Genomic DNA, 20784 nt, shown 5'->3' on the forward strand with positions numbered 1-20784 from the left:
AGATCTGCATCTTGTCCTCCTTGTGTCCACCTCTAGTCCTCTCAGCTCCTTCTCACCTGCCCCACCGTGGGCACTGGCAGGGTCAGCACTTTCTAACAGGTTGAGTTGTACATTCCCAGTTGAGTTGTACATTCCCAGTTGAGTTGTACACCGATACAAAAGGAAAGGGAGCTATTGCCAGGACGTTCCTGGGGAAGCCTGCCTTCTGGCACCCTGGGGCTTCACAGTTCAGCTAGCTACTGGAGCAGTTTTTCTTGCTAGTGCCCTATAAAGGGCTCTGGCAGAGAAAGTATTTCTCATGTGAATTGCAGTAGCTACTGACATGGTTTAGCCCCAGCCGGTAGCTGAGCACCACGCGCCGCTTGCTCACCCCTCCCCCGGCGGGCTGGGTAGGAGAACGGAAAAACAACGGCAAAGCCTCGAGGGTTGGGATAAGGGCAGGTTACTGGGACAGCAAGGGAGAGGGAAACAATCAACAACAGTGCTTATAACAGATATTCACAATGGGTGATAACAAAGAACAATTTACCGATCCAAGGACCGAGACCAGACACTCAACCAATCACGGAGCCACACCAAACCCGCCCCTGCCCGACCAGCCCCCTTTTATGGTGAGCATGGAATAGCCCCCGGCCAGCTTGGCTCACCTGTCCTGGCTCCTTGTGAAATTAACTCTAGCCTTGCCAGAACCAGGACACTACTCATGAGAGAAGCTAATAGAAATTGCTAGGATTACACCATTTTTCTAAGCCCGTTCTAGGACCCAGTTCTGCACTGAAGGACAAACTAAAAGACTTTTGCAACAACTGAGATCAAGCAGCCTAGTGTGCGTTTGCGAGGCATGCCATTGTCTCAGGTACCCTTGCCTTTTTTTGCCAAGCATCTGGAGTAGGCAAGATTATTTTTTTCCACCTCCATTGTTGGAAAATAGTAGCCCTAGATTTTTGATAGATTTACTGTTGCAGAGGCAATTAGTACAAACATTCCAGTTCGCATTTATTAGTAGAATAGATCTCGCACACCAAGCTGAGTCTTTGTATACAATACAAACATATATACATCTGTGCCTGTATGTATACACACATACACACACGATGCCAAGTCTCCTCCAGGACTGAAGATCAGTCAGTTCTGTGTGGAGATGCTAAGTCTTCTCTTCATTACCTTTGCATCCCATTTTCAGGCACTTTCAAGATAATAAAAGTGCTGGTAGACACCAAGTCTTTTAGACTCTCGCTGTCTAAGAAAATTCACAAAACTTAGGAAAAAAAGTTGCTTTATTGAAAACAATATTGTGCTTAATGCCTTGTCATTTTAAATTCTGTATCAACATTTTATATTATCAGTTAAAGTATTACAAGATAACAAACTTTCTTTAGAAAAATACAGAAAATCATGGTGGCAAAATAGTAGCTTTACCCAAGAATAATGCACAGCAGGCTCAAATATAGAAACCAGACATTTGAAAACACACCTCTTCACATACAGTGGTGCACTGTATATGGAATGCAGTAAAACAGGCTGACATCTGAGGGTTACTCATCACTTCAGCCACTCCACATGAGGACTTCCAAAAGAAAGGCAGTCAGTGTTTAGTGTTTCAAAACAGTAATGCAGCTACAACTAAACCACAGCTGGTTGTTCACTAAGGGATCATGTATCCCAGCTCCAGAATAATGAAACACACTTAAATCCACTCATCTCAACACTAGGTTAAACCACAGTAGTACACAAAGAATTGAAAGTATGTCTGGCTATGTTTCATTGCCCATCAGATGAGTTCTTTCTTCATTATTACCGGGAGGATGTTGCAGGCTGGAACTGGAACTGTTTGCACGAGGAAAAGAACAGGAGAGAAGAAACAGCTTTAATATTCTCTAGATACTTCTATACAATACCAATATTACAGCAAAAAAGCCACACATTTACATGGAAACAGCTACATGGATCACTGGATTTGGTTGCCCACTATTGCACAGAACCACGTCCTACTGCTTTCACACCTATCATTTCACAGAATCACAGAACAGTTTGGGTTGGAAGCAACGTTTAAAGGTAATCTAGTCCAACCTCCCCTACAATGAGCAGGGACATCTCTCATTAGATCACGTTGCTCAGAGCCCCATCCAACCTGACCTTGAATGTTTCCAGGGATGGGGCATCTACCACCTTTGTTCCAGTGTTTCATCACCCTCATCGTAAAATATGTCTGTCTTTGCCTACTCTGAATCTACCCTCTCTTAGTTTAAAACCATTACCCCTTGTCCTGTTGCAACAAGCCCTATTAAAAAGTCTGTTCCTATCTTTCTTATAAGTCCCCCTTTAAGCACTGAAAGGCTGCAATAAGGTCTCCCTGGAGCCTTCTCCAGGCTGAACAATCCCAACTCTCTCAGCCTGTTCTCATAGGAGAGGTGCTCCAGCCCTCTGAGCATCTTTGTGGCCCTCCTCTGGACTCGCTCCAACAGGTCTATGTCTGTCTTGTACTGGGGACCCCAGAGCTGGGGTCTCACCAGAGCTGAGTAGAGGGGGAGAATCATCTCCCTCGACCTGCTGGCCATGCTTCTTTTGATGTGGCCCAGGATACAGTTGGCTTTCTGGGCTGTGAGCGGACGTTGCCAGGTCATGTCCAGTTTTTCATCCACCAACACCCCCAAGTTCTTCTCCTCAGGGCTGCTCTCAATCCTCTCATTCTCCAGCTTGTATTGATACCAGGGGTTGCCCTGACCCAGGTGCAGGACCTTGCACTTGGCCTTGTCAAACCTCATGAGGTTCACATGGGCCCACTTCTCAAGCTTGTCCAGGTCCCTCTGGATGGCATCCCTTCCCTCAGGTGTGTCAACCGCATCACTCAGCTTGGTGTCATCGGCAAACTTGCTGAGGGTGCACTCAATCCCACTGTCCGTGTCACTGATGAAGGTATTAAACAGTACTTGTCCCAATACGGCCACTGAGGGACACCACTCATCACTGATCTCCATCCAGACATTGAACCGTTGACCACTACTCTCTGGATGTGACCATCCATCCAATTCCAGCTCACAGACATCCTCTTGAGAGGAACCATCAGTAGGGTTTGTTCATTAATGCCACCATCCTGTTGCTTGTGTAGAATAGGCATTGCCTGGTTTAGGTCCTCTGTTTAGGTCATTAGGGATTTAAGGAAGGCATATAGACAAAGTATTTAAGCAGTATTTTTACTGGTCATTTTGTCATTCATTATCAGGTTGGTAGCAAGGAAGATATGGAAGCACAGCTTCCAAAGGTTTGCTTCATATGGCTGCAAGTAAAATAAAGCATAAATATCTCAACATACCTTCTCCTTCTTGCCTCAGTGATATAGAATATTCCAGCTGCAAGACCCTTTGAGGAAACAGTTACAATTGTAATAATAACCTTATGCAATAGCTCATAATTGCAATAGATATCAAAAGCAAAAAATGTGTAATTACTTACAGTTAACAGTGCCCATCCTCCCTGGATGGCCGATGCCCATTCAAAACCCAGCTTTTCATTTAGAAATCCTCCTAGAGTGGGACCTGCAAACGACCTGCAACAAATCAAAATGAGGTACTGGCTTCCCAGAAAAAAAAGTTAACCTATCATATTCTCAGAGAACTTTTTCATTGCGTTTTGTGGCCTCCCTCCATTGATTCTCTCTCCTTTGTCAACAAAGGGATTGTCCTCTACAGGCCTAACTTTCCTATAATCCACGATAAGTATTAAATCCTTGTTTGCCATGGCCCCAATAAACCCATCTCGTTACCTCCTCAGCTGGAAATAGGATCCACACCAGAAAGCTGAATGCACTCCTCTATCTGGAATGGCTTAGAGGCCCCATTAACAGCCATGTTCTAACAGTTCTATCACTTCTATCATAAAAGAAATTTAAACTCTCATCCCTCAAAATGTAAACCTTTCAAATTTCAGGACAAAAGACTGGTGGATATAGGCAGGCGGGGAGGTACATCGTGACAGACGTGGTCACTGCAAGGTTGTGCTGTATGTAACCGGCCTGCGCTTCCATGCCTTTCTAAGAACGCCATGAAGGATTACACAGCTGCTGTCACTTTATGAAAGGTTTTACATGATAATGGTCTCTCACTACAGTAGGGGACAAAACTGTGTAAAACTAGACACTTCCTGACAGCAAGTCACATAATAAAACCATGTTTGAGAACAGCATAAAACTGGGGTTTGGTAACTTTATACTACCCGTATCTGTACTGAACCATATGCCAAATAAACAGGACAGTTAGAACTTCAGTTAGCTTGGGAAAAATGGTGCAGCCACAGAGGACTACAAGGACAGATAAAAAAGTCCTGGAAGTACCTGTCAATAGGGTGACTCTGTCACATCCCACTGAGTGACAACTCTGAAGCATCACTCAGCCAGTAGCACCTTTCACTCATTTCTGTGATGATCACCGGGTAGGAAAGACAAGACACACTCTGCTAAGCTATGCAAACACAGACCTTGAAATACGGCTGTGGCTGAAAGAGAAGACTCTACCCTAAACTATCCCAGACAAAAGGAGGCAATGTGGAAAATAAAAGAGGGGGAACAGAATTAGTCAGGAGCAGATCCCTCACTCCATGTGGGCAGACTTAGCCTTGTAAAAAATGATGGCCCACCTCTCTGTATATTAAGCATTAAATATCTCAGTGACAACAGAAATGATCACACAGAAGGGCAAGCTAACATCCACTTAATCACTGCAGCTTTTTGATATGCAGGGCAATACATTTCAAGGAAGAGAAGTTCAGAGTACATTCCCTTTGTTGGATAAAAAGCTCTGTTTTAACATGTTCACCAGGCATCTGTTTAGCAAGAACCTTTTGAATCAAGGTCATCACAATGACTGCAATGCAAGACTTCCTGCTGCAATGCAGCAGGCTTTCATGTGGCAATATCATAGAATAACCAGGCACTCACGGCTAACAAAAAGGTGACTGTATACGTACCCAAGGGACCAGGTGGCACTGAAGAGCCCAGACACCAGTCCCAGCAAACTCAGACCTTCTTCAAATCCATTCTCACTGCAGAAAGACAGACCAGTTAGAGTAGTACAATACATTATTATGTCTCACTCTATAGCCTTCCTCTATAAAGAAAGTTTTTTCCCCTCCTTTTAATTTACACATAACAAATAGTTAACAAGCAAAAGTGTACAGTGGAATCATGTCTTTTTACCCAGTACTTTCTTCTTTGTTGCCTCTCTGAAGGATTGCAGTGCTACTTCTCATCTCTGATGTCTTCCGAGTGAGACACCACACCATCGCTCATTCCCCATGTTTCGTACGGCAAGTGTAAAACAGTGACAGTTGTTTTTTAAGGAAAGACCTGGTTCCAAGAGGAACATACTAATAAGAGTAAATCTAGACCCTTCTAGTCATCATCATCAGTACAGACCTTGTACTGTGAGCAAGTATGACTCCTGTAGGCTCAATTGTTAATGCCAATGCAGACTGAAAATCCAGAGAAAACTGCTTGCTATTAATCATCCTCAGAAGCTGAAATAAATCCTATCTATATGAAAGCACACACAGGTCGCCCCATACTATGAGACCCAAAGTCTGATGGACTTCAGTGTGTTCATAACACTGAGATACACATTTGCAAATTTATATCTGGAGTATGATGACTGGGGTGCTCAGTCAGAAAAAACTAAGACAAGAGCAGTGAAAACACTTAAGTGTTACTCACTGCCTTTGTCTCAAAAAGGTGGAAAAAATCCACACCAAAACCCTACTTCATATTCACCCCTGAAAACTAGTTGCAGTTTCTTACTGTCAGTAACATGAAAGATGTGTTGGACTGAGTTACTTACTATGCACAGTGCAGCATCTCTGGAAACACTGGGATAGCACTCATGCCAATGGAAAAGCCAATCAAAACCAGCACTAGCACAAACATCCACAGCTGACTGAAAAAGATGCATTTAAAAGAAGTTAGCTGCTGAAGACTCTTTTCAAATAAGGACACCATTTGCTGTTTATCAGCTCTCCATGACTGACCAGAAAACTAGGTTTCTTGAAGCCGAGAAGAACTCTACTTTAAATGAACACTAAGACTGGAAAATACAGCTCTATGCTTAGAAAAAGACTTTGTACGAGAATTTAAAAATCCTGTGCTCAAGTTAAACATTTCCTTATCAAATGCAGTTCATTTTAAGAGGAGCACATAGAAAAGAGATGGACAGACAAGCTTAACTCAGCAATACATATATCCAAGCTCCAGACTTGCGTTGTTGCACAAGTGAAGGATTTTGCAGGTACAGTTTGTAGCCTGATACATTATACCCAAATAGACTTTGCTAAGACAAAGAATGTTGATGATTTTATTGATTTCCTTTTCTCAAAGGCAAAGCCAGTAAGAAAAAGTAAAGAAAAAGGATATATTTTACAAAGCAGATCTCAATTTTCAGATGCTTCTGCTGCTTTACATTCATAGTCTCAAGTTAAAAAAACCAAACCTGTTTCATGGTCAGAGGTGCTAACTATAGACTTGTGGGCATACATGACTATGGTCATGATAGCTATGACAAAAACATCACATAAGGGGACAGGTTCAAGAAGAGGCAGTTCTGTACCTTTCAATGTGCAGCACAGGAGCAGGTCCTAACATGAAAAAGCACAGTGCTGTCATTAGGCCTCCAGATATGAGCAACCACTTCCTGAGGTACTGTGAAAGAAAATGAAGAGGTGCGTAACTTAAAAATGTGAATTTGTAACCTAACTATTTTGTCTTGCCTAATACCCCTCTTCTAAATTTTCAACTCCTGAAAAGTACTGCTCTTGCAGAGACCATCATTATACACAAACTGGGAATCCACAATTTCTCTGCCAGTTCTGAACACCATCAAGAAACACTGAATTCATGCATCTTCACCACCAACGCAATCAGTGGCAGCAGCTGCTTAATACAGAGATCATTTCAGGATATTGAGTAACAGTGCTTCTCTGTTAGCAAAGTATTTTAGCTCTTACTCTTCCTTAGTATAAGAAATACCATGCAGCACTGCATGTAATTCTCATGTACAAAGGCCATTATTAGTTTGTGTCAGGAAAAAAACAGTGTCAGAAAACTGGCACTGTCCTTCATGCACAGCATTCAAAGTCTCCAGGTTTCCTTGATCAATTAGCAGTGGCTGCCAACCAGGCAGTTTTACATATATCAATGCCAAAGTCTCTTTCCATGGTGCAGTTAAGAGCTAGAGAACCACAGTCAGTCAGTATGCTGATCTATTTTGGATGTTACACTTTTTAAGACATAAAGTCAAACACAGCTAATCGGAACATCTTTACTCCTGTATTCAAAAGCTGATAAAATTAGATGTGGACAAAAGCATGAATAACCGGGACATGTTTTCCCACTCTCCATTCCATAGTGGCTGGAAATAGGTTGTGCTTAGTCCACTGGAAAAGCTCACCACATTTCAACTACAGGATACTTGTTCAATATCCTTTAATAATTTGGACATTCATGTATTGCCTGGACCTTGCAAAAGAGACCTTCCAGTTGGCAGTATTCAGTGCATGTGCAAGGTCCTGAAAGACAGATCCCTTTACAGGACCAGGCCTACGTCCACCGCTTCAATATGGGGAGTCTTCCAGTTTTACCTAAATGCACAGAGTGCTTTACTAACCCTGCACGTACAGAAGGGTAGTACTCACTGGCAGTTTGTCGCTCAGGAGCCCGAGGAGGGGAGAAGACAGGGAGTATGAGAGTGCCAAACCAAGGAATACCAAACCCACATAACCAGCTGGGAGTTTGAACTATGGGAAGGAAGACAAAAAAAAAACCTACTAACAAACCATACATGCTACATTCATTAAAGGACAATTGAAGAATAATATTTTAGGTCAAAACACTGAAACGCATGATTTTTAAGTATTTTACTGATACCATACAGAGGTTTTTCAAGCATTTGAAGTCATTAGCAGAGCTCCAGTTTCCTTCCACTTCCATTTCTAAGCATGGAGTGAAAACACCCCACACAACTGTACTCAGATAAAGCCTAAATAATCTCAGGAGCAAACACTATGCTATGTCCCTACACCAGCACATTGGATTCTATCATTAATATCTGGCACACTGAAACAGACACTTCAGACACTGAAGTTGAGATGGATTTAGTCTTTACCTCTCCAATCTTCAGTTTTATTCCCACTTAGAGAAGCATAAATACTATAGTCATCCACTGCTAATCAGTGCATCCTAAAAGTAAATAGTGCTATAAAACACAACTCTGTCTTTTCAACCAAAGGAGGATTTTTATGAGAATGAGTAAGAGGCTTTTTGCAAACACCGAGGTCTACATTTTCCTAATGCAGAGTCACATTTCTGTATTGAAACAAAATGTGTAATGAACCAAAAGCATACCAGTCTCTCAAATGAGTGCTTTAACTACCAGTTAGAAGGTATTCCAAGATGTTTCATGTAGCATGGACTACATAAATATTCACTATTTCCTTGCCATATGCAAGCACATGATAATAACTCTAATTTAGTGGTTAGAACACCTGCCAAGAAGGCTACAATACTTTCATAGCAAGTATCTGTTAGCACAGAGCAGAGGGAAAGCAGAAGAGCCACACCAGTGTGCAATAATCTACAGTGGAGTAACTACAGATCCCTCCTCGGTGGTGGAAGACGTACATTCACATATCCACTGACGGAAGAGGTTAGCACCAAGTCTCCTCCACCTTGTATGAGTGCTCTAAGGATTGGACCAGACAGACAAAAAGTAGTAGCATAACCACCTGGGAAATGCTATTCCCTGGAAAAACAATTAGTAAATAAACCACTCAAAAAGCATTGCTTAATTTCACACGGGAACAGAATCTTAAACTGTTTTTTAAATTCATTACCTTAAACACCATTAGGAAAATAAATAAATAAAATTAATCAGGAAACAAATAAATAAATATTAAAAGCAATTAAAAGTAAATAAATAAAACAGCATTTGCTGTTTTAATGAGTGAGTGAAGTCAGCTGGCAGGCTACATAGTTGCAATCAGTTTAATTTTGGCATTGCTGTAAGAGAAGGTAGGGCCATGACATGTCACTGAAAACTAATGCCCACATCAAGAGATATAATACTGTCAGTGACTGTTGCAGTTTTACAGAATTTGCTCTCAGAAAGAAGTCTCTCGTTTCCAAAACCAGCTGCTATTCCCTGTTCAGAGATGGTATTCTGCAGCTGAAAGCCAATTAAGTGGAAGAAGCACATTTTTAAAGGCCTCATTCTGAGACCCAACAGCAACAGTAGAAATCAAGTTATTTGGAAATCACGTTATTAACAGTTAATTAAAGCAATGCAGTTGAATTAGGCTTCATTTTGTTTAGGATATTTAAACTGCATTTATAACCAGTTATTTACTATTTAGCAAGTCAAGACTTCTCTGCATGTTAACAGGACTTACCTTCTTTAGGATAAAGAGAGACATTGTGGGATCCAAAAAGCCCAAGCATGCACTTAGAGAAAATATAGTAAGACAGAGCAGCAAGACTTTTGGCAGAAGAATGAGCTTCCAAAAGGAGTCCTTGCTAGGGACTGAATCTGTTTCAAGAGAAAAGGGAGGGGAAATTGCATTATTTTCAGCAGCATAAGCTCATGATTGATCATCTTGCTTTAGAAATCAGTATTTCCCTTTTTCTAGTCCTATTACTCGTTATCTAACAAATGAAAATCAATAGTAGACTATTACAGACTACACTGTTTTTATATTAAAAAACAAAATTTGATTGGTGAATAAAAGAAGAAAAGTACACAATTTAGATTCCAACATTGCAAATCCCCAATTTGAAAAGAACAATAGCATGTACTATTCCCAATTATGTGAAAATATGGTTATTTCTCCGCTAGCTCTTGAACAATGAAAATCTCATGGATACATCTCAACTTAAAGAACATGCACACATGCGTGAACCATTCATATCCTATCAGAGAAACATGCTATGAAAGTAAAATAAAAAGATTGCTAGTTATTAGTTGAGATCTGCCCCAATTTTTAAGTCATTTGGGTCTCCTACACGTTCAATTTGTACTCCAGACAGGAAGCTTCTTTCAGATGTCATGGTTAGATGTCATTTCTAAGTCAGGCTTCCTTCCTGATGCTGTTGGTGCTTTAATAGTTGAATGTGGTCTTAAAATATGCACAGAACTAAAAGTTCATTCATTAGCATCCACCAGCTCAGAGCTAACACTTATTTAACATAGTTTCAAATTGGCTAGTAATATCATGACTCCACACAATTTCAGAGCTTGGGGAGGCAGGGGGAAAGCCAGCAGTAGCAGCACATGGTTAATCACTGTAAGTTTCTTCTAAAAGGCAATATATATGAAGTTATTCTCCAAGGTTTTCATATTTAAGAGGAAAAAATATTTTTAAAAATGTATTTAAGTTACTAGTTTTTAGTAACTTTTAGTCTTTAGATAAGACTAACAGAACTATAACCTTGCAATAACGATCTTGTGTGAAGACTTTAACTCTCTGTACAAGTTAACTTTCTGTCCAAGCAGGACCATCTAAAATTTAACCAAATTCATATGACCTCCAACACTTCAGTTAAACCCCTCCCTTATTAACTTTGCCATTCTCTCATGTTAATCAAATCCTGCATCATTCAGTACAAATAAACCCTTTTTGTTCTCCCTGTAATTCCGTTTTTTCTTCCCTCCGTTAACCCCTCAAACATGTCAAGTTCTCCTGTTTTAGGCAAAAACTATCTCCACCTTTTCTTCAACTAGATGTAATGACAAGCTGATACAAAGACAACACAACTGATCCTTTACAAGCCCTGAAGCTAAAGAGATAAAAGAAAACAAAAATTTATCTCAGTTCACTTCCACAAAGAGTTCTTAGTGTTTGCAGAGATGGGCATGAGGTGTTGGATTCATTCCAGGCCATCTGCACGCATTAATTTTAATTTGCGTTAAAACACAGGCCTGATCAAGATCACAAGTTAATTCAGCTGGAGCTTTGTCCTCTGAGTTTTACCAGACTCCAGAAACTGGTATTTTTCTAAAACAGTTATATACAGGAGAAATTAAGGTGAATGAGGAGAAAGGAAGAAGAGTGCTTACCATATTTTGGTAATACACACATATTCACAGGCACCAAGAGCAACACTACGCATCCCAGTGTAATGAAAGGGACTTCATAACCAAATGATTGATACAAAAAGCCACCTAAAGGCGGGCCCAGCACCAGTCCAAGTCCTGTAAAAATTTCAAGGCTGCCCTAAAGGATGAAAAAGAAAGCAAGCAAAAAAGAGTCTGAACGCTGAGAAACTCTAGTGTAACAATAAAAGCGATCCATTTTTCTGAGGAGCAGCACAACAGGCAGGCTAGTGAAAAGAAAAAGGCACAGCATCACTAAAGGGGATAGCAGCCAGTAGACCTGCACAAAGTGGGATAGCAAAAGGAATTTTACAGTTGTCTGCGTGACAGCCATCACTTCTTTCGCTTCACTATAGGGAACCACCTGTAACCGCAGCATGAGCCACTCTGCTGTCACCTAACACATCCCAGTCCTGAGGCAAGACAAACACTCTCCTCATGGAAAGCATCTGTAGGACAACTCAGGCTGAAGTGATCACCTCTCCCAGCTGCAGTTACACTCCAGCTGGGGGGCGGACCCAAACAAGCCTACTCGGACAGGTCATTATCTCACAGGATGAGGTACATGTGCCAACTTAAAGCTTTCTCTCTATAACCGACCACCTGGATTCACTGACTAGGGGTAGGAAATAACAGTGAAATTGTGATGGGGATAGCTCAGATTATTTTGGCCATAATTTCATAATCTGGCATCTTTCAGAAGATACTAATTTTCAAAAGGACAATACTACAGTAACACTTAAATCTTGTGTTACAACACCATAGTCACCACTGTCGACATCTGCCTCAATACTTGACTCATCAGTAATTAAGACCACCCCCTTTTAACAAATAACAGCCGGTGGTAATAACTGTTTACAGTTAAAGTTTTGCTAACTTCTGGGACCCAGAAAGTTAGTATTGGGATTCATCCTCATCTTTAATTTTACCGATTCAAGTCAGAGTGGTCAAATGGCCCAAGAACAGGCACAGTCAACAATAGCCAAATTCTTTACCCTAGGGTCTCAACCTTTTCCTTTCCTAGGAAAGGAAATAACAACAGTATATGACTAGCAAGTCCTCAAAATTAGTTCTAGATAGATTTGAGAGATTTTGGTAAACTTCAACACATGGAATGCCCAGGAGTTAACATAACTGCATCCAAATAATGCTTTTACTTTTATTTATGATTGGTGAGACTTCAGTTCAAATCAGGCTGTGCATCATTTAGCCCCTTAAAGTTAATGAATTATTGGTGGGGGAGGGGGTGGAGCTGAGGTTCTGCATTATTACAGATTGGGGAGGATAAGGTAAACCTGATATTGTAAGACAAGTGATATTGTTTATGTTTTGAAGTTCATACCTCCTCCAACAGAGGGATAATGCTGACAGATGCTGAACTTTCCACTTCAACAAGGCTGACGTGCCTACATTTAATAACTTCCCCATACATTCCCTAGGGTACACAATGGGTAAAAGGGGCACTGAAAACTGGTACCAAAAGGGTAAGGAGAGGAAAAGTGCTTTTTAGTATCTAGCTCTATCAAGAAGGGCAATGAAAAGCAAGGCTAAAAATCCCTCATCCATTCCTTCAGGATTTATGATTTATCCATAGGATGTGCCTTGCTTCAACTAACAAGTTCTTTCTTCTGCCTCTGCCACCACCACAAGCAGAGCTCACAGTAACAAGAACTCTCCATCATGTCCATTTAAGGACACTAAGTCTACATCAACAAATTTGAAAAGCTTGTATTCTCATGCAGAACAAGACATTAGAATGTATTATATGGCAAACAGACCAATATTTAAAAGTGATCTGTCTTCTGACAGCACCATTTCTAGATTTTAAACAAAGGTAGCCACTAAACCACAGCTGTGTAGCATTTCTGATTGTGGTCTTGAGCTGACCTTCACCACCACATACCATTTTCAGCTATGCATCACGTTTATTGTGCTGCCACCATAGAATTTCATTTATTATGAAGTCTTATTATATATAAGATAGATAACTAAGTCCCTTTAAGTCAAGGTTACTGCACTTACCTATTTAAATTACATTTAAATTTGCAATCAGGAAATCTTAACCTTATTGTCTGAATAAATCCAAAACCTGCTTTCCAAAGAAATTGCCAGGTCCCCACTGTTGATACAATTTAGTTGGTTTTTTGCTAGTTAGGAGGTCATATTTTTATAGACATTTATTTAAAGAAGTAACTATATAGCTTAACAACAATATTAATAAAAGCATCAACTTTTCCAATTTTATTAAATGTTCTGTGGATGTTCTTAACATTTGTTCACTCATTAAAATTTAACCCAGTTATTTCTGTCAGTCTATACTTGAATTGAAACCACAATTTATTGAAAAAGGAAAAGCAGCATTTTATTAAATACAACACTTTCTTCTTCCCTAACACCATAAAAACTAACTAAATAAGGGTAATATCTCTGGTTGAAATGAATCATTGATGACCAGAAATAGTGCCCTCCAAATTTCAAGAAGTTCTAGGTGTCCTGTTCTCATACATCACTTTTATCAATAGATTAGAAAAATGAAATCAAAATTGTTTCCAGTTTTGCATCTTTCAGTCATTTAAATCAACACTATTTGAATGAATTAATCAAACTTCTTGAATCAGTCCACGTGGATTCTTATTGTCCAGGTAGAAGTAGTCACTAAAAGCTGTGTTAGTATTTTAATAGTCTGATTTCAACTGAAGAGATAACTACTGTCATTGGTGCTCAGCTGTCTTCGAAACATAAGCAACTAATACATACTGCTTAATTTATACCTAATTGGAGTTATTCTAAGGTCTAAACTTGTTCTAGGACTGTGATTCTCATTTACCAACGTGACGATTTCAAATATGCCTATATGAGACAGCAGATTTTTTTCCTCCTGTTTTTATGTTGCCTAGTGGCAATGTATCATACTGCAGGTACTTACTTAGCTGTAACACTAGTTTTTGCACTTACCAGGACAGTAGCTATATTATTGGGAAATGCCTTTGCAAGGATTGAAAACGATGCTGTCATTGCTGCTGCAAAACCTACTGCATCCATTGCTCTTACTAAAAAGCACAAACTGATGAATATTGGTCCACTTGGCACCTTGTCCAGCATTCTGAAAAAAAACCCCCAACAAAACAGTAAATGGAGATCTCTCAGGATGCAACATCTACTCAGTCACCTACTAAAGGCCTTGCAGCATCGTTTCTTATTTGTTAAAGGACAGTTACAAGACACTCAATGCTTTCTGTTGCCACATCTTTTTTAATCACATCAGGGAAGTCATGCAAACTGTACCAAACTAATTCTGGCAACTTTCTCCTTTCCCCTTTGTCTGGTGGTGAAGAGAGCACGAAAAACCGAACCTGTGAAAAACTCTAATGCCATCTTCTATTGTATTTCATAGCTTTTCCAAGCAACTGTGCAAGAAGTATGACACAATGAGTTACAACTATCTAGTAAGAGCTTCCTTCATTGTTAATAAAACTTTTATTTTGCTGAAATGAGCGGCTTAGCTTCTCCACTTACCAGGCAAAGCTTTTCATTTGCACTCTACATTTTACAGAAAAGAATAATTAACACATGCAGAAATAGTTCCCTTATTGGTGCACTTTGACAGCCACCTTGCTGTTCATCAACTATGGTAGTTATTTAAATATGTAGAACCTTCCTCCTTTGCTTTCAAAGTACTAAGTAGGCTTTGAAACCTATTGAAAGGGAGAAGTGTTCATTCTGCTTTGCAAGGGACAGATAAAAAGTAAAGATGCAAAAAGTTAGGTGATCTAACCAACACCCGAAAAATGCACAAGAATTTCCAGTTTTGGTTTGTGTCCATCCTTTCATATGGATGAAAATTATTACAAGACAAATGCAACAAAACTAACCAACAAAAATTACTCACCCAAACAGAATGGTCACACATCCTGAAACAAACATCCCTGCCACAAACATGAATTTTGCTCCAATATGTGTAAGCTGTAAATTAAATACCATTTTTACAAGTTACTATTTCAAGCCTAGATCAAAAAATCCTTCAAAGTAAGTTACTATTAAGAAATCAAAACATTATGGGCAGTTTATAGCATATGTAACTAAAAGATCTGGAGACGCTGATCCTGCTGGTGTGCCTTCATGCACTACTGAACCTAAAAATATTCTGAACGGTTAAGTGACTTAACCCAGTTTTCAGAATGGTAAGACAATGGTGCAGTTAACTATTTCACAGCGGTGCACTGCAGCCTCTGCAGAGCAGCAAGTTACAGCAGCATTCCTCGTTATAAACAAACAGAAAGTAATACATTCCCCCTCCAGCACCGTCAGTCATGCCAAGTCAGAAAAACCTGTCACATATATGGCTAAGAAGAGTCAATGGAAGCTGATTTTAAAGCAAATTTATCGCAACCTTTAATAGTACAAAGCTTTGGCATAGGAAGCACGGTACCTTCAGGCTTCCCCATTCATCATCAGAGAAAAGACTCCACCTTCCTTCATTTCAGGGTGAAGGATGATGAAAGGCATGGAGTAAAGGTAACTCAATCCCATAACAAAGCATATCTGAGCTTCTAATCCCATGCTGTAACTTCCCCTAAGGACAGCAGGTATTTCAGACTCTTCTTGTTCAGGCCTGGACAAAGTCCCTGTGTTTCAGCCATTATTACTAAAGCCCACATTTTGGCAAGATTCACTGAAACCCTCAGGATTTCTGATTGCTGGACTGCCCACCTCTATCGGTGCTCACTTCACCTGTCTGCAGCAAGGATGGTGTGCTCGCTCACTCTCTCCTCTGCAAAGTACTTGGTGAGGGTTGTGCCATAGCTGAATGCCATCACGGGCACCGAGATTGGTCTTACTTGTGTGACACCTTGATGAGCAACCTCACCACCAGAGAAAATCATTCACCATGAGGTCAGCAAAGAGACTGCCCAGCCAAAGAAAGAGAATACTGTAAAACTGCAGCAGCCCCTACTTAAGAGAATGAGCTTGAGCAGCCCTAGCTGAAAAAGCATAGACAGCAGTGCTCCAGCATATAAACAAACAAACTGTTAAATAATGTATTTGTAAGTTCTCTAGCATAAGAAAAATCCTGAATCTGTGGGAAAACTGAAGTTGCAAGAACTGGATACATTTATCCCACATTGCTATATAATGAAGTGGAAGGAGAAAACCAAGTTAAGTAGCAGAGTCGTAATACGAGGAAATGTTAAGAAAAAGGACAACATAACAGAAAAGAAGAAGGGGTGCAGCTAACTAAAAAAAACCCCCAAAAAACCAAAACACTAAACCAAACAGAATATATAAGTAAGTGATATAAATAAAACGGGGAGTAGGGGGAAAGGAGGCAACAGAAAGGAGACTTGATCAGCAGCTTACTCTGAAGCAAACACAACAGTTAACCAGAGAAACAAAACAGGTACATATCCACCACCCTATGCTACCTTTGAGAACAACAGAAGAGTAATTTTTAAATTGTACTGACAAGACTTAGATCAGATTCAGACTGACTGGCCAGGGTCCAGTTACTGCAGACACAAGCCTGCAGGAGTGCTACTGAAAAGACATCTCTTTTCTCAGCTTTAGAGAACTGTCTTCATGTACCAACCTGTGTCATCACAGAAATAAGTTACACCTTCAATTATACTTACATAATTTCCCAAGATTAAAGAAGTCAAGAAATTGACCAAAGCAAAACATCCAAAAATCAGGCCAACAACGGTGTTACTGGCACCTTTTTTTTCTGCCTGAAAAGAAGATCACAACTGCATAAAGGTGGAGGCAAATTCTTGAGGTGAATAACATTCATGCCTTGTACATTCACTTTTTTTTTTAATTCTCTATTAGTGCAGTTACAAAGCAATTTCCTTTCTCAAAGGCAGTAGGGGCTCATAAGGTAATAACACAGCAATTTGTGGACATGTTACACTTCTATTTAAGCTATATGCAATCAAGGAAAAGCAATGTTCATTCCTCAACACTGTGGTGTTTGCTGAACAGGTGACGAGACTTTATACAGGTGGCTTCAGCTGGTGTGCAATGGAGCTAGCTACAAAGCCTTGATCCCTCACGTGGTGAGAGGGCAGTGAACAGAGATAATCCGTTATCTTTACTGTATCACGGCTCCCGATAACTAGCACCAGGCAATTTTTTGACTAATCCAACTGAAAATTACACTTACTTGGGTACAAGCAGTACATTGGAATATTTAGAGCAAAAATAATCTTAACGTTTCTTTGTTAATACTTGGGAACAACTTGGTCATGAGAGAAATGGACTTCTGCTGCAGAGACACCATGACCTTTTTTTTTCATCCTATATTTAAACATTGTATTCACTCAACATAAGCAGAGATCATTTTTTTCCCCCTCCAGTTGCTAGGTCAGAAAGTTTAACACAGTTAATGATGGCCCAGCGTGAGTTAACAGAAAGATAGCTATAAATAAAAAGTCACCGAGTGGCTAAGGCACTGAAATGCAAGTCAGGACATGGGCAGAGTTTTAATCTCAGCTCTACTACCAAACTGCTGTGCAACACTGGGCGAAAAAAACTGTTTCAGTTCTCCAAGCATCCAGTTCAACTTCTATCTCATTTCATTAGTTTGCTGTGTCCTCTGCAGCCACAGGGAAGATGAAATTAGTCCATAGACAGGATCCAGGTCACCATTATATACACTCTAATCTATTTTAGCTAGCGTCAGGCTATCACTATGAATTCCCACAACTCAAAAGTCTAACTCAGAGCTTAGAGCCAGCCATGAAGGTACCACAGTGTTCAAGACCCTCTTAAAAGTTTCAACATGCAAAAAATAATCTGAAGAGTAGCTTGCTAAATTGTTGGTTTACCTCTGAAGGGAAAAAGGGTCCCAGAATTGAATAGCATATCATTGAACTGAAGTTTATAGAAGCTGTTGCGGCCATTGTAAATAGCTGTTCTCTGGTAAGCCGCCTTGACTCCTCACCAACTGCTTCTGGCATGCCATCGTCTTAAAATGCAAAAGAAAGAGGGGGAAAAAAAAGTATTATATACTGATAGAGGGAATTACAATTTTCAAATCAGGTTTGAAAACTAAAATACGCACAAAACGTCTAGTCTCCCGGCTCTGGGGAATGAAATCAAGCCGTACTACTTTTTTCTCCCACGCCGCAGAGCAGACGTTGCCGTAAGGGCAGCACCTTCCCCGCGCGGTGCCAGCCTGCAGCCGCCCCTCAGCCCACGGGCTTTTGCAGGCGCTGTCCCGCCGTGCTCCTGGCCCGGCCCCACGCGTACGCCCGCGGCACACACACCGGGCGTGGGCGCACACGCTTCGCGAGGACAGCCCCGTTACGCAGCACTGCGGGACTCAACCTCGGGGACAAACCCGTCCCCACCCCCTGCACTCCCGCTCCCTTTCCCAGCGCAGGCTCCGGTGCGGCGCAGCGGTCCTTCAGCGCTGGCCCGGCCGCAGCAGGCAGAGCCTGAGGCGCGGCAGCTGCTTCCCCCCGATCACCGGCCTCCCACCTGGGGGCCGCTCGCTCCCCGCGCCGTCCGCCACCCGGCTGCCCATGTGGAAGGAGCGCCGCGCCCGCTACGGCCGGCGCACTGAGCCACCTCCCCGCCGCCCGATCTGGCGGCTGCCGCGGGCTGCCAGCGTACCGGAGCCAACGCCAGCCCCGGTGCCCCGTCCGCCGCCACTGAGCATGCTCAGCCTGCGGGGGCGGCCTGCCGCGCCCCACGCCCCGCCGGGAGGCAGTGGGAGCGCCGCTGCGGGGTTGCCCGGGGAGCACCGCGGGCGGCAGCCGGTGACGGGCTTTGGGCATCCGATAATAACCTGCTGGCTCCCAGGGTACGAGGCGTATGTGGCTCAGGGGATTCGTGATGGCTCCTTAGCAAGATCGCTGATCATCTACGCAGCCTCTAGCAAGTTACAGGATCCATCGAACAGTAACAGAAGAACTGAACTACGAAGTTGTCGCAAGAATTAATAGCTGTAAACTAGCCAGGAGTAAATTCAGGCTGGAGACGAGGAAGAGGTGATCCAAGCAACGCCGTTTGGTTCAAGTTGGAGGGGAGGAAAGTGAGGAAGGCGGTGAGGCATGAGCTGGAGACCAAAATGTAATAAAAGACAGACCACCTATTGCTTGAAGAGAAAAAACAGTAATTACCTCTTAAAAGCACTGTTGTAACTAGGCCATCAGTATTCCATCTAGTCACTAGTTATAAAACAATGACGCATAATAAGGACATTTCAGAGCAAATGTTGCCATGTGCCTAACTTTAGAATCCCATTCTCCATGTGACAGTAAAAAGCAGAATTACTTTCTTATCACAAGATTAGGAAACATAAAAACTATTTAGCAGCCACAAAGAACAACAGCCACACATTCCTTTGCTGAAGCCTATTTTGACAATATATTGTTGTGGCATATATTATGGCTGTGAAGTTGAAAAATCCCTAAGAAGTACCTTGACCTTTTCCTGTCTGCCTCCAGAAAAAGACATAAACATAAATCCTTTTCACAGATACTGCCCCTTGAACAGCCTTACCGCCCAAAAAATAAAGAGGAAGAGCACTTGCAAGTCATGCTGAGTTTGGCAAAAGGATAATAAGAAAAAGGTGACACAGGCAAAGCATGACACACAAATAGAGCAAATAAGAGAAACTTGTAGAGAGAGATTAAAATTGTGGCGAGAGAATAAAGCTTTCATTTTTGTGGCTAGAGTTAGACAGTCAAATGTGTTTAGGAGGTGCAAATAGTTTTCAGTCCAACTACTTGCTCTTTTCAGGCAAGACTCTCACTCAACAGATTACAACCACTTTCAAAATCCAGTCCTCTTCTCACTGATTAATAATTACATGCAAGTAATGAGTAATCCAGTAAAGCCTATTGACTCAGATTTCCACAACGTCAGTGCGTGCAGTAGAAGGCTGAGGTGTGGGAAGTAGTAGTGATGCACTGTGATCAGCAAGAGCTATGGCTCCAATAATAAAACAGGGCTATGAACTCCATATGCGTGCATACAGTTTACTTATGCAGTACTGCTCATTAGTGCCAGAAGAAACCGATTGGTGGAACATGTTTAACTCTTCATATATTCTTCATAAGCTATAAATATTTGTTAGCCTTTGAACTGGGACTTGTTGCCAGCCTGTCACAATAGTTTTTCAAGTCTAGCAAAAATAATTTTCTTAAAAGCATACAAGCCTTTCTTGCTTATGTCATGTCTACAGCAACTTTAAAAAAATGTGTCTTTTAGATCCCAAATAGTATGTAGAATTCAAGCCTTGGAGGACTAGCCCTCTATAAATACTACAAATAGGGTCTACATCCATTGTTTCTGTCCACAAGATAAAAACATATTAAGAACAATTGCCTTAAGAGCAGCTTCCTTCATGGACATCCAGGACATTCTGAAAAGCTCAGCACGTGGGAATACATATCCCTCATTATTGTTCTGTATATTTGGAGAAATCTTAGAAATACTTTTGCATTAAAATCCAGAAATCAATTAGCCAGTGCTTATTTGCATCATATTACTATTTCTTTTGCCAGAAGTCATGGTGGCTGCACACAGGTATTTGGAAAGAGTTTAAAATGGCTCTAACATAACCACATGGTAACCGCACCCTTTGAAAGTCTAGTGCAGAATCTGTGAAAGGCAATGAAAACCAGCAAACTGTTTTGGTCAGTTATTATGA

The 20784-nt window shown here is 41.2% G+C and overlaps 1 protein-coding gene across 4 annotated transcripts; it reads right to left on the minus strand.

The window, feature by feature from the left end:
- Window positions 1-1259: 1259 nt before the first annotated feature.
- Window positions 1260-19053, minus strand: SLC18B1 (solute carrier family 18 member B1). 4 transcript variants are annotated; one of them, XM_054822084.1, is made up of 14 exons: window positions 18916-19053; window positions 17951-18090; window positions 16757-16852; window positions 15016-15089; window positions 14082-14229; window positions 11091-11247; window positions 9427-9563; window positions 7675-7776; window positions 6591-6682; window positions 5829-5924; window positions 4963-5037; window positions 3454-3547; window positions 3314-3360; window positions 1260-1827 (listed from the first exon to the last, which is right to left on the minus strand). In XM_054822084.1, exons 2-14 carry the CDS (start codon window positions 18080-18082, stop codon window positions 1755-1757), a joined length of 1323 nt encoding a protein of 440 aa, XP_054678059.1. In that variant the 5' UTR covers window positions 18083-18090; window positions 18916-19053; the 3' UTR covers window positions 1260-1754. The 4 variants fall into 4 exon arrangements, with proteins under 4 accessions (XP_054678059.1, XP_054678056.1, XP_054678058.1 ...); XM_054822081.1 differs by lacking the exon at window positions 18916-19053 and adding an exon at window positions 18606-18780; XM_054822083.1 differs by lacking the exon at window positions 18916-19053 and adding an exon at window positions 18741-18774.
- Between the last annotated feature and the right edge of the window lie 1731 nt (window positions 19054-20784).

The sequence above is a fragment of the Grus americana genome, chromosome 3 (genome assembly GCF_028858705.1).
Source record: "Grus americana isolate bGruAme1 chromosome 3, bGruAme1.mat, whole genome shotgun sequence".
NCBI lineage: Eukaryota > Metazoa > Chordata > Aves > Gruiformes > Gruidae > Grus > Grus americana.

What these genes read in the sequence shown, in the direction of transcription:
- SLC18B1 (XM_054822081.1), bottom strand. Translation starts at nt 18,651, where the DNA reads ATGGGCAGCCGGGTGGCGGACGGCGCGGGGAGCGAGCGGCCCCCAG. An exon ending in CTTTAATCTTGGGAAATTAT is followed by an intron (nt 15,090 to 16,756) that starts GTAAGTATAATT and finishes TTTAATTTACAG; the next exon opens with CTTACACATATTGGAGCAAA. An exon ending in CTCTCTTTATCCTAAAGAAG is followed by an intron (nt 7,777 to 9,426) that starts GTAAGTCCTGTT and finishes TCCTTCCCATAG; the next exon opens with TTCAAACTCCCAGCTGGTTA.